At 35.9% G+C, this 17,671-nt stretch overlaps 2 protein-coding genes across 2 annotated transcripts; both read right to left on the reverse strand.

The window, feature by feature from the left end:
- Positions 1–5,859: 5,859 nt before the first annotated feature.
- On the reverse strand, positions 5,860–9,262 carry LOC134243739 (uncharacterized). Its single transcript, XM_062725979.1, has 6 exons — positions 8,835–9,262; positions 8,183–8,666; positions 7,868–8,056; positions 7,427–7,693; positions 6,937–7,248; positions 5,860–6,809 (listed from the first exon to the last, which is right to left on the reverse strand). Exons 2-6 carry the CDS (start codon positions 8,348–8,350, stop codon positions 6,438–6,440), a joined length of 1,308 nt encoding a protein of 435 aa, XP_062581963.1. The 5' UTR covers positions 8,351–8,666; positions 8,835–9,262; the 3' UTR covers positions 5,860–6,437.
- A 15-nt stretch (positions 9,263–9,277) lies between these two features.
- LOC134243719 (proteoglycan 4-like) lies at positions 9,278–11,094 on the reverse strand. The gene is made up of 4 exons (XM_062725951.1): positions 11,056–11,094; positions 10,438–11,002; positions 10,048–10,405; positions 9,278–9,450 (listed from the first exon to the last, which is right to left on the reverse strand). The coding sequence occupies exons 1-4, from the start codon at positions 11,092–11,094 to the stop codon at positions 9,297–9,299; spliced, it is 1,116 nt and encodes a 371-aa protein (XP_062581935.1). The 3' UTR covers positions 9,278–9,296.
- Positions 11,095–17,671: the final 6,577 nt, after the last annotated feature.

Raw genomic sequence — 17,671 nt, forward strand, 5'->3', positions numbered from 1 at the left:
TGTCTACAAATTGCTCTAAAATCACTTAAAAGTGATTTATTTCAGTGATTTGTAAGCAATTCATCTAACAAATCATGCTTAAATCAAATTCTACCAAAATGATGACTATGATTTGCTTACAATTTGTTATGAAAGGGTGATTTGCTTGTGATTTCTTTCCCATATTTCAGACAATTTCTGAGTGATTTGTTAAACTTAGGAAATTGCTACAGTGATTTCTTCATGATTTGTTGAACTTAACCGTTCTTCAAGGTGATTTGAAAATGATTTCTTGAACTTAGTCTTTCTTTGAAGTGATTTGAAGATGATTTGTTAATTTAGTCTTTCTTCTGGATAATTTGTAAATGATTTGTTGAACTTGTGGTCCTTCTTCAGAGTGATTTGAGAATGATTTCCTTCATAACTTCCGCCTGGCTTGCTGATTGGTCAGTATTAGAAACTCGACCACCAATTTTCATTGATCAGATTTGAACTGAAATGAAAGGAGCTAGATTGTGCTGTTCTAGATTCATACCTCTCTTCTTTTGTTAAAACTGTTTTCCATAACCATGCAGAATACAGTTTTAAGGTATGTATAACTGTATTATGCTATCATTTCCTCCTTAGACTCAGTTAATATTCCATATGTTTACATGCAATTTATTGTTCTTCTACCAACAACAAAGTCAGTGGCAATTATTATTTTTAAAAACAAAATCTATGTAAAGCTATAAGCTTCAGCAAAATACTGGCTTTTCAAAGTGTCTAGACAAATATTTATTTCAGATAAGAAAACATTTACCAACATGACTAAAAGTTAACAATTAATGCTTATATCATATGTTCTGAATTTGGAGCCAAGTGCATGTGTGTATATCTAAAATACATGATGCCATTTTAATGAGGACACATCCTAGTAAAAGTTTATATTTTAATTATACTCTTGCCAAAAGTTTTTTGTTAATACAACAAATATGCATGTGTTTCAAATATTTGAGAGATGGTTACATGAGCATCATGCACACACATGTGTATCCACCTGGAGTGATTTCAAAGTGATTTGTTAAACTGAAGTGAATTGTTTGTAATTTGTTTTAAATGATTTGTTTGCAATTTCTTCGGAGTGATTTGTTTGCGATTTGTTCAACAGAAGTGATTTCTACACAATTTATTCAAAGTGATTTCATTGTGATTTCAGGTTGATTTGCTTACAATTTATTAAGAGTGATTTGTTAGCTCATTTGCATGGGAATTTGCATCACTTACAAATCATCTTCAAATCACTGATTCATTAGTGTTTTCTTAAAGTGATTTGTTTGATGATTTTTTTCACTTGGGTTAAGATTTCCAATCTGTCTGACACATCTTATAATTAGTTATCACCATTCAATGCATTACTTCATCGACATTTATTAATTAATATACAAATGTAATATTATTTAAACACAGCATAATTAGTTGTCACCATTCAATGCATTACTTCATCGACATTTATTAATTAATATAATATCATTTAAACAAAGCTTAATTTGTTATCACCCTTCAAAGCAGTACTTAATCAACACTTAATTAATATATAATATCATTTAAACATATTTCATTAGTTATCACCATTCAAAGCAGTACTTAATCAACACTCAATTAAATTAATATATATCATTTAAATAATATCTTATAGTTATTAGTTTATTATCACCATTCAAAGCAGATCACTTCATCAACACTTAATAATTCCATGTAATATTATACAATTATTGCTGATTGTATTGACTGAAAAAACAGCAATTATTGTTTTATTATATGATTCACTGATAAAATGATACAGCTTATTACTTGTTTGCATTTTATTAAGTCCTAGCCAAATACAAGAGAGTAGCAGAATTAAATAAACCTTACCAGTCGTATCAATTTGAAATATTTTTTTAAAATCAATTTTAGTAGCCATGAAAGAAATATATAATGTCAGTCTTTTTATTGGATAGATTTTGAAAGGAAGGAGTATTATCAGAAAAAACTGACTGCAAAAAAGTAAAAAAAAATGTTTGTTCAGTAAAAGTGTTGGAAGGGGGCCGGGTCCCTGCATCCCCTCTTACCACCCTCACCTAAAATATATATACGCTTGTGTTTTGTTCACATGAAAATAAAAATCATAGTCGTTTAAATAGCTTTCTAAAACAATTTGTATCAATTTGGAATTCCCCAATCTATATTTAGATCAATGTAGAGGAAATAAATCCTTGTATTGACCTGGAACGTAACGTGCAAGTCAATACAACGTAATATTTTTCTAACATAGTTGGATCTCAGCCAATCAGAGAGATGGAAATTATTCAATCATATAATAATATAATATATTTTAATCACACTAGTGTATATTTTGTGTGAGATGCACAGAAACAGTCAGGGACCACTACAGCTGGCATATCTCTGTCTGTCTGTCTGATGTAAATAACTCCCTGGTAACACTTCTTACTTTGAGAACTTTTTTCATGTATTCCTTGTCCTTACTTTTCAAAATAACTTTAGTTCATCAAATGTCAATACATGTATTAGAGCATAGTTTTGGACATATGAAAGGAATTTTATGCTACTTTTGCATGAGTATAATTTGTTAGACATAAAATACTTTAAAATTTACCTAAATTACATTCCACTTGCTGACTTTTCAAAAGTACTCCAGACCTATATACTCAGAATTCTGAGATAAAGGGCTTCAATACAATGTAACTGTTCTGACAATGCTGTTTATCTTTATATATAATTATATAGAGAATAACACATACCCTTTTCCATACCACCTCCTGTATCAGCCCAAGACACCAATATCAGCCCGAGGGCACGGACTTCTTACACACATGTACATGGTCTATAATTGTCTCATACAGTTTGGGTTTGTTTCTATGTATACTTCTATTTCAAATGCCCCTGATCCGTAATTTGAAAATAATATTTTTTTGTCAATTAGATTATCCTTAAATTCAAAAAGTTAAAATTAAGAGAATATGACCCCCATCCCACCCCCACCCCCCAAAAAAATATGTGTATGCACAAGTACTGTTTTTTGTGGTTTAATTTACTAGGCATGTGATACTGACTCGTATCTTTTTGATTGTCACATTTAAAATGCCATTTTGTTATCACTGCAGTCTTATCAAATGTGAGAACTATAAAATTGCCAAAAAGAACCATCTTCGCTAGCCAAGGGTTTCTGATACGCTACTCTCCTCATAATCAGAGTAGCGTATCAGAAACCCTTGTCTAGCGAAGATGAAAATAACAGACATCTTTTAGAATTTAAAATTACATCCCTAATCAGGCTAATGATGCTACTGCAGATGAAACATGTTTTTCTTGGAACACATGCTTAAGTTAAACAATGCACATTTTTGTCAATAAACACTCTAGAAAATTTTATATCAATTATCAACTGTATTATATGTATGTACTCTTTTGACTAAGACTGTGTTCCAATTGTTCTACATGTAATTGATAAATATGTACTATTGTACTGTAATGCCTTTGGGATTTACCGTATAGTGGGTTTTCTTGGCAGGTGTAAAATTTAGCGTTTTGCCAGCTCAAAGATATACAATAATTTTGGCGTAATTTATTTTAGCGGAGACAGTGTTTCAACTCTTTACAAATGAACAATAAGAAGAGTACTGAATATTTTATAGCGATTAAATTTTTAGCAGGCTAACATCAAAACGCTAAAATAAGCCAAAATTAGCACCCCGCTAAAATAACCCGCTATACGGTATCATGTACATCCCACAAAATAAAGATCTAGCTACTACCACATCTCAGTCAATACAGTGTCAGACAAGAGGGACTATTCACAGCTATAAGCTTACTGTCACATGGGCAGTAAAATTAACCGGTTTGCTACCTTTAAATCAACATATTTTTCTCCATTTGCTCAATCCTGGTAAGAAGCACATGGCAGTTTCAGGGCTCTCGATTCTCTATAATTGGGGCCGATATTCGGCCCCATTCCCAAAGTGAAAAAGGTACTTTTTTCCCCAAATTTAAGGGTAAAAATTCCCAATTTATGATTGCTTCAAATTCATTACTGTAACAAAACAGCAATCTTTGACAGTCGTAAAAGCACTGTTAAGATATGAAGGAAAGACGTTCGTGTTATGAACTGGTAGTTTGTTTATATGCTGGAACCAGTTTAGTATGAAAACGAAAGTCGTCTGTAGTAATCCAGTCAAACCGTTCCCCATGAAAACCGCCCCGGTCAAAGCGTTCCCAGATTTTGGTCAAAGCGTACCATGATTTTGGTCAAAATGTCCCCTGATTTTGGTCAAAGCGTCCCCTGACATATTTTATAGAAATATGATACTACAAAACCGCCCCCTGATTTTGGTCAAAGCGTCCCCTGATTTTGGTCAATGCGCCCCCTGATTTTGGTCAAAGCGCCCCCTGACATATTTTGATAGGAAAACGTAGTTTCTAAAGCGCCCCCTGATTTTGGTCAAAGCGCCCCCTGATTTTGGTCGAAGCGTCCCCTGATTTTGGTCAAAGCGCCCCCTGACATGTTTTGATAGGAAAACATAGTTTCTAAACCGCCCCCTGATTTTGGTCAATGCGCCCCCTGATTTTGGTAAACGCGCCCCCTGTCTTATTTTGAGTGTAAAACGTAGTTGATCAAAGCGCCCCCTGATTTTGGTCGAAGCGTCCCCTGATTTTGGTCAAAGCGCCCCCTGACATGTTTTGATAGGAAAACATAGTTTCTAAACCGCCCCCTGATTTTGGTCAATGCGCCCCCTGACATATTTTTTTTTTAAAAACAAAGTTTCCAAATTGTCCCCAAATTTTGGTCAAAGCGCCCCCTAATTTCGAGCAAAACGTTCCCTAATTTACCATTAATTTATACATGTAGTTTTAAAAATTATGGAATGATTTTATGGGAAACATTGAGAATGTTCGCCAGTATCATTTAATATAACCCCCCCTCCCCCCCCCCAAAAAAAAAAAATGATACAGATACCGTTTCCCAGCTCTTGCTACGTGAAGGCCTTCTCAAAAAGAGCCATAATTTTGAAGAAAAAATTTAAACTCAAATACATTTGTAAATATAACTGTTGAACTCCAAAATCTATGTACAAAAACGGTTCTAACTAAAAGTTTTTTGTTTAAATTCTTATATTTTGTTTGATTCTTATATTTTGTTTGATCCTTATTTTAATACGGATAAATATATTATTATATTTTTTTTAAAACTGAGAATGTTTGCCGGTATCATAAAATAAATTGATAATAATAATAATTTTTAAAAAAGATACCGTTGCCCAGCTCTTGCCACGTGGAGGCCTTCTCAATAAGAGCCATAATTTTGAAGAAAAAATTTAAACCCAAATAAATAATGATCGTTGAATTTCCAAACACATGCACAAAAACGGTTCTAACTAGAAGAGTGTTGTTTGATTCTTATATTTTGTTTGATTCTTATTTTAATGTAGCACAAGGAAATTTATTATTTAAAAAAAAAACTGAGAATGTTTGCCGGTATCATAAAATGAATTTATAATAATAGAAAAAAAAAGATACCGTTGCCCAGCTCTTGCCACGTGGAGGCCTTCTCAATAAGAGCCATAATTTTGAAGAAAAAAAATGAAATAATTTAAACCCAAAGGCGAATCTCTAACAAGCACAAACTTCACAATGCAAATAATTTTATTTGACTAAAAATGAAATAATGAAACATAAGAAAAATAATGATTAAAAAGAGTGTATAATGAAACAAATAAACTGAAAAAGATAAATAGTATTTTTTGTTTTTATACGGACTATTCCAAATAAAAATGATAATAAATTTCCCAAACCGTTATTAATTACTAGTATAATATTACAGAGGTAAGATAATTTTTTTCCAAATGAGACAAATTGAAAAAAAAAAGAGAAAATGAAAAATCCTGAAAGAAAAACATGGTTTATAAAACAATTAACAATAAATGTCATCGGCAAAGAAATGCATTAAGCTAAAATTTAACCAAAACATTACGAATTAAATATTTTTCAAAGCACTGGAAAAAGCAATTCAAATACTAATTAAAGACATGTTGGATAAATGCTTAATGCGAGTATTTTCCAAATAAGACAGATTTAAGGAAACATTAAAATAATTCCTGAAAGAAAAAGCATGGTTAATTCAATGAACAATGAATGCCATCTGCTAAAAAAAAAATGCATGATTTTTTTTTTTACTGAAACAATACGAATTAAAAATCTTTCAGAGCATTGTGACACAAATGAAAAAAGTAAATCATTTACTAATTTCAGACATAAAAGGTATGTTGGATAAATATATTAAGTTACTACTAGTATTTACAAGTATTTACAACATCTGTCAGCTAGTCAGAAAAGTTTCAGATCCCCATGCATCACGCAATGTCGCATCAGGGCGACGTAGAGATCTGATACTCAATGTCCAGGGCTCTTTAAAAGGTCAGTCACGTCTGTTTGTCAATGGGGCCTATAATCTTACCACACTTGGTTAGGAACCGCAGGGAGCGAATTTCCCTGGCCTCGTACAGGTCCCAGAGGTGGAAGATTCGCTGCTGTTGCCCGGTCTTTCTCTGCCTACGGCACAGCTTTCCTTCGGACACCAATTTCCGCTGGAGGGGTAGCAGGTTAGCCTCTTGGTGAAGAAGTGGCACCAGAACATAGAACGGCAGCTGTCCATTTGGAGATTGGTCGTTGAGGCGCCGATGCCATCCCTCAACGTCATTGTTGGTGCGTATGGACTGCCTGAAGACCGACCATGAGTGGGTGGGCCACAGGGGATTGTTGATCCAGGTCTCCTCCAAGTACACCATCAGCTCCTAATGTTTGTAAAGGATATACTTATTAATATGCAATTTAATTAAATCATTTATTACTTTTTTACTATTATTACTATTTAAGTATTTATTACTATTTTTAAATGAAAAATAAAAATCGTAACAATACCTCAAGCAGGGGGGTTGAGGCTTGCTCCCGAAGCTTTTGGAAAGCTTGCCCGATGTGTGCCGAAGGAAGGAAGGGCAGACCAAGACACATCCTTATCAACTCGTGCGTCCCGTCGTCGTGCCTGTAAGCTGCCGAAAGCCCGATGGATGCCGCTTTCCGCCAGACAGCCTGTGTCCAGTGGAAGACACAACCATGGATGTCAAGGTCTGGCAAGGTCTCCCGAATGGCTTGCCAAAGGCCTGCCTCAAAGTCAACAACAACGCTGTTTACTTTGGGCTGCCTTGGCAGGTGTTCCAGAAGAACAGAGAGGACCTGAAATAAGTTTTAAAAAATCAGTGCAATTCATTGACATGCTAATGATGACATTTCACACATTTTTTTTTTTTTTTGATTTGCTGAAAATATGTGATATATACGATGTTTATGAACATAAACATGTGATATATACTATAATAACATGAATTAATCAAATGGAGAGAAAAATATATACCCCGCTATAATCCCTTTTCCGCTTCCCAGACATAAGAATAAAGGCAAGCGGGAGCTGCTTCATGACGTCGCCCGATGTGATGAAGGCGTGGACAGTCAGAAGTTGGTAGAAAGGGGCCCGGACAATCTTGAAGGTCCCGTCCATGTACCACCGTTTGGCCCCACAGAGAGTCTGCAGACCGTCCTGGGTGGCGAAGATGAAGTGGCGCCGGTCGTCTACGCGTGCCTCGCCGACGAAAAAGTTTTCCGGAAGAAAATCGAGATTGATCTAAAAAAAAAAAAAAGGATAATTTGATAAGTCTTTCCAATTTCTTTTTTAGTTTGACATACCCTAATGTCACAACTCTTTTCAGCAATAATGAAAAAAATACAAATACTAGTAAATATTTATGAAACTAGTAAAAAAAAAATTGCCATCTTAAAGCGATAAATACTAAGTTACCTCGAAATCAGCCAAGTCAACGGGGTGTTTTGGCCTCATCTTCTCCCGCGTTCTGTTGGCTCTGCGGACTAGATTGTCTAGGTCAGGCCTACTGAAGTCGGGTGCAGAAGTCTCAACATTGGCTCTCATGACATCCTGCACGATGGTGGCAGCAGAAGTGAACACTTCTTTTTTGGCACGAGCTTTAACCTGAAGAACAAAGTACAATGAATACATAAATAATCTTATGGGATTTTACCGACATACCAAATACATTTAAGAAAAATGTGAGCAACAATTCTTTATATTACTTTTCATGATTAAAATCTTCCTCACCTGTGACATTATCTTCACTGCAGTTGCTAACCCTGGCTTGGATGGATGGACATGGTCTTTTGGTCCGTCCCTGAAGATGTCACCAGTTTGCACCACTGTGGCTGGACATCGGAGAGCTTTGGATCTAACGCTACAGCACCAATCGACGACTGTGTTGTTCTTCCGCATTCGCTGTAATAAACAGAGTTTTTGTAATGAACAATAATTCACTTAAATGGATTTTAGATTTTAAAATTTATACCGTATTTGACTATTCCCTATTATATAACATTCAGTTACATGTGAAACAGTATTTTATTGCCCGCATTTTAGAGGTGATTACATATTGTAACTTTTTGAGAACATTGATTATACCTTGACTGTGTAGGAGTATCCTCTGCTGTCTGTTAGTTTCCGCTTTCCCTGGTTTGACCCAGTCTCCTCCACATGGTACTCAATGGGTCGATCCACAGTCACTTCCATGGGTTCGTCAGCTGCCACCGATCTGAAAACAGCTTATACATGTACTTCTATACAAGCTTAAATCGAGCGTTGATATACAAGTAACTTCAATTAAAATGTGAGATGCATTTCTTCTCTATAACAGATTGATAAAAAAATTAATTTTACTAATTTACGTAGTGTAATAATATATGATAAATGTAAATCATACTCTTCCACGTCTTGTAGTACGTCGTCGATAGGCCCAAAAGATTCGGAAGACTGGTCTACAAAGGGCGGTGGTGTCCTCCGCAATATTGTGTTATCCAAGACCCTCCTCGGCTGCTCAGGAACACTGCAATTTAAAGAGTACAATTGTACAATATTTTCTGAGCTAGGTGATACCAATATAATGACACATTTTCTCTATTAAATTTAGGTTCATAAACCCTCTGCTCACTCATATGAAATTATTCTTTAACTTTCATGATTTTCCACAGCAAAAGTATAAGCTGAATAAAATACAAACAATTACAGCATAGCTTGCGGGGCAAAATTTGGCAAAAAAAAGGCACTTCAACTTGAATTTATAAAGGAATAGACATTTGTGTCACCAAGAGTTATCTCTCTTATCAGAGTATCAATGTACCTTAACACATATATAATTTACATAAATTTTATGTATTAAAAAAGGCTACCTGTCCACGTTGTCATCCCCAGAGTCATCCTCAGAGTCGCTAGAAAATTCGTGGTGCCGTAACACGTACGTTTCGTCTAGCCGGGCCTCTGGTACGTGCAAATCCATGGAAACTGTAAACCGCCCGAATTGGCCCTCTGACATTGATGACCTGAAAATGATATATCTTGAGAGAATTTTCGTTCATCAATCAATTGAAGTTATTTAATGATTTCAGTCCCTAATGGGACCAAATTCTCTACCCTTAAATGTCTGTCAAATACATAATACTCTGATATTATATTAAAGCATTTTATTACAGAAAAGGATTGTCCGTGAGAAAATTGTTAAAAATGTCATTAATTAAGCAGTAGTTAATTAACAATGATTACATTGATGAAGTCTTTTTTTTTTCAAAATAAAAATTCAAATAATTTGAATATCAACAAATCCTGAGGTGCAAAGATGCATTGAATCATTAAAGCTGAATGACAAATGAAAAAATTTCTTACCGGCTAATTTTTTAAAATTGATTTATTAATTAAAAAAGGGGAGATAACTCTTACCAAAGTTCAAGGTCATAAATTAGGAGTTTAGGACACAATCCACTATACATACTAATGTTAATAAATGGGAATTATGTCTAAATAATCTGAGTATTCCATGCCTACATATCTGCTATTATGTATTTAATTTCATTGAATTTGATCCTATTAGGGATTGAATATCTTAAATTAAGATTTGACTCAAAAAAATTATTACGACTTACTGTATACTTTGATTTCCAACTCTGGTGCTTCCAAAGGCAGGCTGGCCGATAGTACAGCGCGACTGGTTATCATCATCGATGATGGAGTTGGTGGTGTTCTGAGCTGAATGGTTGAAGGTGGTGTTGATGTCACGGGCTGGATGGTCGAAGGTGGTGTTGATGTCACGGGCTGGTTGGTCGTCGTTTTGGGCTGGCTGGTCGTCGTCGTCGTCTTGGGCTGGCTGGGCGTTGTCGGTGTGGGCTGGCTGGTCGTCGTCTTGGGCTGGCTGGGCGTTGTCGTTGTGAGCTGGCTGGTCGTCGTCGGTGTGGGCTGGCTGGTCGTCGTCGTCTTGGGCTGGCTGGGCGTTGTCGGTGTGGGCTGGCTGGTCGTCGTCGTCGTCTTGGGCTGGCTGGGCGTTGTCGGTGTGGGCTGGCTGGTCGTCGTCGTCGTCTTGGGCTGGCTGGGCGTTGTAGGTGTGGGCTGGCTGGTCGTCGTCGTCTTGGGCTGGCTGGTCGTCGTCGGTGTGGGCTGGCTGGTTGTCGTCGTCTTGGGCTGGCTGGTCGTCGTCGTCGTCGGTGTGGGCTGGCTGGTCGTCGTCGTCCTCTTTGGCCGGCTGGTCGTCGTCGGTGTGGGCTGGCTGGTCGTCGTCGTCGTCTTGGGCTGGCTGGGCGTCGTCGGTGTGGGCTGGCTGGTCGTCGTCGTCTTGGGTAGGCTGGTCGTCGTCATCGTTTTTGGCTGGCTGGGCGTCGTCGGTGTGGGCTGGCTGGTCGTCGTCGGTGTGGGCTGGCTGGTCGTCGTCGGTGTGGGCTGGCTGGTCGTCGTCGTCGTCTTGGGCTGGCTGGGCGTTGTCGGTGTGGGCTGGCTGGTCGTCGTCGGTGTGGGCTGCCTGGTCGTCGTTGTCCTTACATAGGCAACATATGAACGCCAAATCTGTTTGGTGTTTAACGGCTGTCCTGTAATCCGCCAAGGTAATCCCTACACGAAGATGATATGAACGATCCTGAAAAAAAAAGGATAAATAAACTTACCGGTGTTGCAGGTTCTGTGGGTCCATCTCTCACAGCCATCACACTGGATTGCGTGTTGGCGGGGCCTTACCGTCTTCTTACACAGAGTGCAGGAAGTCATTTTGGTGAATGATTTTGGAAGTATAATTTGTCTCATTATATACTTTTTCAATTTTTGAAAATTATGTAATTGGTTAATTTCAATTTGACCAATCAGACTGATGTATGCAGGAAATTTCAAAGACACAGTGTTGAAACCCTTAGACCCCAATGTTTTGATAACAATATACCAGTAAGAACTGACATGGCCCTTTTTGGGGTTCGTCGGTCCTTTGCCTTTTGAAGTTTGACATCTATTCCCCTATGATGATTGGTCGTCAACCTAACTTAGTCACTGAGAATGTTGACGATAACATACACTTGCCCATCAATGTTCATTATACCATAAATTAATAATTCAATATAGGAATAGATTATAAACTTTTATTTCATCATATTCATTTATTATTATTATTTATTCTGCTATATATGTGTATACATCACATTGCATTTCAGCAATAACATATCATACAAATATAAGCTTCCTTAAAAGCTTGTCTGACGTGAGCAAAATATATTACATACGCTAAATTAGCAAGAGATTCTGCGATCTAATTAAATTTATACGTTTCGAATCTGATATAACTTTCCTAACAAGTGATAGCGGATTCGTAATATCTACTAATTTTAATATTTTAATTACTAGTAGATTATAAGTCCAGAAATGATTTGTTTTTCTAAACAAAAAAATTAAATTTCTAATGACATCTTGATCTACATAAAAAAAAATTGGACAAGAATAATCAATTTGTTTTGTATAAATTACGTATGAATTACACTTGTAATTTCTTTCTTTTATCCATGACCATGTGGAAGGGTGGTGGTGGTCATGCGGTACTTCCGAAGGTCGATTGAATATACATAGCTACTCAGTTTAAACATAAACAGTGTCACCTAGGTGTCAATAACATCTGTAAATTTCTGTGCTTGATTAAGAATTTTTCATTGATCGTATCCACCGTACGGACTGAAGATGCCTGTTTATGGATCCTGATATTCATTTATAACCTGTAGTGTTGAAAAGAAAGTTACAGATTATAAAAATGTGAGCATCAACTGTTATTTTAAAAAAAATTTGACTCTGGGACGTCAGGAAAAAATATACATGTAACGGCAAATTCCGTTTAAAAATGGAGTTTGAGGCGCTTTAGAACTTTGGGGTATCAAACACAAATTTTCTATAAGTAGCGCTTTGAGCGAACTTCAAAAGTTGTTTGACTGTTAAAAAATTATTTTAGGGGGCGCTTTGACCAATTTAACTATAGATTTTAGTGTAAAAAAACTTCGTTTTCCTTTATATAAAAAAAACAAAATTCAGGGGGCGCTTTGACCAAAATTTGGGGACGCTTTGACCAAAATTGGGAACTTCAAAAGTTGTTTGACTGTTAAAAAATTATTTTAGGGGGCGCTTTGACCAATTTAACTATAGATTTTAGTGTAAAAAAACTTCGTTTTCCTTTATATAAAAAAAAACAAAATTCAGGGGGCGCTTTGACCAAAATTTGGGGACGCTTTGACCAATATTTTGGGGGAGGGGGGGGGGGATTTGGAAACTTCGTTTTTCAATAAAATATGTCAGGGGGCGCTTTGACCAAAATCAGGGGACATTTTGACCAAAATTTGGGGGCGGTTTGGAAACTTCGTTTTTCAATAAAATATGTCAGGGGGCGCTTTGACCAAAATCAGGGGACATTTTGACCAAAATTTGGGGGCGGTTTGGAAACTTCGTTTTTCTATAAAATATGTCAGGGGGCGCTTTGACCAAAATCAGGGGACATTTTGACCAAAATTTGGGGGCGGTTTGGAAACTTCGTTTTTCAATAAAATATATCAGGGGGCGCTTTGACCAAAATCAGGGGACATTTTGACCAAAATTTGAGGCGGTTTGGAAACTTCGTTTTTCTATAAAATATGTCAGGGGGCGCTTTGACCAAAATCAGGGGACATTTTGACCAAAATTTGGGGGCGGTTTGGAAACTTCGTTTTTCTATAAAATATGTCAGGGGGCGCTTTGACCAAAATCAGGGGACATTTTGACCAAAATCATGGTACGCATTGACCAAAATCTTGGAACGCTTTGACCGGGACGGTTTTCGTGGGGAACGGTTTGACTGGTTCCCGTAGGTACGACTTATTCATTCACAACATGTCACAGAATGTGAAGATCTATGATGTCAGGGCTCGAAATTAATAGAAAATACTCTTTGAATGAGAATTAAAATTAAAAATGGCGAGTTAAAAGCGACCTGTGTTCGCCACCTTTTGTGAGAAAAAAAGGTCTTGTAAAAAATTCAGATTACCAAGACTGAATGAGAAGCACTAGGCCTACAGGTATTTTATTCACTATTTTGCTATTAGATTCCCTAACAATTAAAAAAAAAATAGGTACCATGCTCCCACAGTTTATAAATCCCCATATCAGCGCTACCTAATATAATTTACTTCCAAAAACGATCGTTTTTTTTTTTTAAATTCGAATTTCCTCCACTCCTTTCTTTATGGTAAATACAATCAGATACAATGTAACGTTAGATATTCCATTAAAATACTTACCATCTCTAAAACAACTTGAGTAAGAAATTTATGTAATTTTCCAAAAAATATATCCCCAGTGTATTTAATGATTTAATTTTAAATTTATAAAGATGATATTTTTTTTAATTAAACAACTGATTTACTCTGTTATCTGTTCAGATTTCATCTGTAATAAAACGGCCTAAATGCTTTGAAGAGGTTAATTATTATTATTTTTTTAATAGATTATTTAAATCTTATATGAATCACTATAGGGAGAAAAAATGCTAGGAAAAGTTCAAAATTACAATTTGATAGTAAAAATAAATCTGCTGATATTTACTACAGTGGTCAAAAAATTAAGTTTGATCCCTGCAGTACTGTTGTCAGTGTAGAAGAAATATTTCTACTAAGAGCAAGACAATGATGTAAGTTTAAATTATGACTGGTAAAAATTTCCCAATTTTTATAAAAACGTCGCTTTTTTCCCAATTTCAATGGCCCCGGCCCCAGTACCAAAAATGGGTGTGAGAGCCCTGGTTATGTACGATCAACAAGGGATGCTTTCTCTTCCATGGCTCCTGATCCCACTCCTGTTGTTTATAGATCTGTGTTTGATCCACATGCTCCTGATTTGTATTGTTTCTATCAATATTAGAACTTGACTACTGCAATCTAATTAAAATCAGACTTCTTAGATCCGCACCGTATGCAAGTCTGCGTACGTAAGAGTGTATACAGCGCGGATCTAAGAAGTCTGATTTTAATTAGATTGTTGACTACTGTAATTTCCTTATTTTTTTGCGAGACTTATTATTGCAAACTAGCTATTTAATGCCTAATCGTAAGAATAATAATTCGTTAATAGTTGATTGATAATAAAAAATTAAGGCGGGTAATTTTATTTCGCGTGTACAGCTTCTCGAAAAATTACGCGATAATTAATTGCAGGTGTATTTTTAGGAATCTACAGTATATGGTTTGTTATTTCCATATTTAAAATTAGGCAGTTCAAAAAATTAATGTTAGTGTAAGTTTTATTTGATTGTGACATAACAGAAAGTTACAACCCAACCCTTTCATTGTCATTTAAACATACACAAACTGCCTTTCCTTTAGGAGGGATTGTATCAAGATAGTTAATATTCAACTCCGGAGTTCCCAAAAAGCAGCCAAAAATATGACAATTTTGGCCATATACTTCATAATTTTGTTTGGTTGCCCTCTCCATACCAACAGGCTAATAATGGTCCACCTCAAACCAACAGACACAAGAGATATTTGTAAAACACTTATGCCCCCCTCCCTCTCACATTGGAAGTTTTCTAAGTAAAAAAGGGCATAACTCTGTCAAAAATGGTGCGATCCTACCCAAAACAGAACTTGACCTAGATATTCATCTGATAAATTCGTATACTGAATTTCATTTCAGTATGTGCAACCCCTGCAAAGAAAATGAACAGAAACTGCAAATAATTGGAATTTTTCTAAGTCCAAGGAGCATAACTCTATTAAAAATGGTACAATTGTACCCAAAACAGCACTTGGCCTAGATATTCATCTGACAAATCTGTATACTAAATTTCATTTCAGTATGTGCAACCTCTCTGTAGAAAATGAATGGAAAACTGCAAATATAAACTGGAATTTTTCTAAGTCCAAGGGCCATAACTCTTACAACCAGAAGTCTCTGTCGAGACTGGTTTGTACTTATCAAATACCATTGCACTATTTTATGTATCTTTGTGTAGTCTACTTGTGTGCCAGCTTATTTTGAAATCAAACTAAAACTGTAGAAGGAGTAGCGTTTTAAAGGAATTTCACAGAAAATTCTATTTTTAGTACATGGTAACACCTTTCATCGAAATCAAAAACCGATGCACTATTCTATGTATCTTAGTGTAGTCTACTTGTGTGCCAAGTTATATTGAAATCAGACCAAAACTGTAGAAGGAGTAGCGTTTTAAAGGAATTTCACAGAAAATTCTATTTTTAGTAACCATGGCAACACCGTTCATTGAAATCAAAAACCGATGCACTATTCTATGTATCTTAGTGTAGTCTACTTGTGTGCCAAGTTATATTGAAATCAGACCAAAACTGTAGAAGGAGTAGTGTTTTAAAGGAATTTCACAAAAAAATTCTATTTTTAGTAACCATGGCAACACCGTTCATTGAAATTAAAAACCGATGCACTATTCTATATAACTTGGCACACAAGTAGTTTACACTAAGATACATAGAATAGTGCATTGGTTTTTGATTTTGATGAACAGTGTTGCATTGTTACTAAAAATAGAATTTTCTGTACTTGAAATCCCTTAAAACGCTACTCCTACAGTTTTGGTCTGATGGCAATGGCTTCTTTTCTCATCCTTTGTTATAAGTACAAACCAGTAGAGCTACAGTCTCGACAGAGACTTCTGGTTTTTAAATATACCTACCAATCAAATTTTTTCATCCTGGGTCAGGAGACAACAAACAAACATTACTTTATAGTTGGCCTTATCAGTCAACAGAAGAATGGACAAATCTTAACCACAGAATCTCACTACAGCCTTTGGATTTGGATTTTGGAAGCATTATATGTAAAAGAAACAATCAGACAATTCCTCATTAAAAAGTTTATTGAGTACAAAATACATACTGGTATTTGTACAATAGCGGGGTAGCAATTCTACGTACATTACTTGCACTCAGGTACATGTACATGTATACATGAAAAAACATTTGATATTCTTAGGGATTTCTTAAAACACATGGATATACATGTATCTATATTACCAACAACACCACATTTGATATGCATTCGAAAGCAGTTGTCATTTTAAATGCTGAAGCCACAGATACTGGTTTCTGTAATAAATTTTTTAACCCATAGTATCCTGGTATTAATGACACAAAGGGTTAAAAAATTATTACGGAAACAAGTGCCTGTGGCTGAAGCATAGAACAACACATCACGAACAATTTCATAAACAGAAAAAAATATGTTAGATATGATATTGTAAAAAATCATTTACATATAGAGACTTTAAACAATTTTCTAGTACACTGCATGAGGACATTTCATTGCACCTTTAATACCTGAGAAAACGAAGCAGTTATAAAAATTGTTTTACTGTATCTTTAAAAAAGATTAGACGTACCTGGCCACAATGCTTACCTCAGAAACCTATTTGCCTGCCCTTCTGTTCTTCAGAAATTGCCTTTTAAAAGGATTTTTACCCAATTTGTTTACTAACAAGAGGCCCACGGGCCTTATAGGTCACCTGAGTATCACGAAACAACTTTCATACTTAATTCAATACCCAGGAGCAGAGAAGATTTTCAAAGAAATAATGCTTTTTCACTATATAATCTACATGTATATAGCCCCACCCTAGCACCTAAGAACCCCTGACCCCGGGGCCATGAATTTCATAATTTGGTAGAGGACTCAATGCTGATTACAATCATGCAAACAGTTTGACTGCTTAATGTCCAGGAGTAAAGAAGAAGAATTTTAAAGATTGCATTAATTTTAGTGGTTTTGGCCCCAACCCTCAGGCCCCAGGAGGGCAGGGACCATGAAATTCACAAATTTGAAAGAGGCAGCATTATTCAACATAACTATGCATTTGGCTTGTTTATTAAATACCCAGAAGTAGAGAAGAATATTTTCAAAGAAATAATGTATTTTAACTGTATAATCTATATAGCCCAACCCTAGCACCTAAGAACCCCTGCCCCCAGGGCCATGAAATTAAAAATTTTGGAAGAGGCTGCCTTATTCAACAAAACTATGTACTTGGTTTGTTTATCTACTGCCCAGGAGCAGAGAAGATTTTCAAAGAAATAATGCATTTTCACTATATAATCTACATGTATATAGCCCCGCCCTAGCACTAAAACCCCTGACCCCAGGGCCATGAAATTCATAATTTTGGAAGAGGCTGCCTTATTCAACAAAACTATGTACTTGGTTTGTTTATCTAATGCCCAGGAGCAAAGAAGAAGATTTTCAAAGAAATAATGCTTTTTC

The sequence above is a fragment of the Saccostrea cucullata genome, unplaced genomic scaffold, assembly GCF_032062105.1.
Source record: "Saccostrea cucullata isolate Sc308-1 unplaced genomic scaffold, CSIRO_AGI_Scuc_v1 ctg898, whole genome shotgun sequence".
NCBI classification, from domain to species: domain Eukaryota; kingdom Metazoa; phylum Mollusca; class Bivalvia; order Ostreida; family Ostreidae; genus Saccostrea; species Saccostrea cuccullata.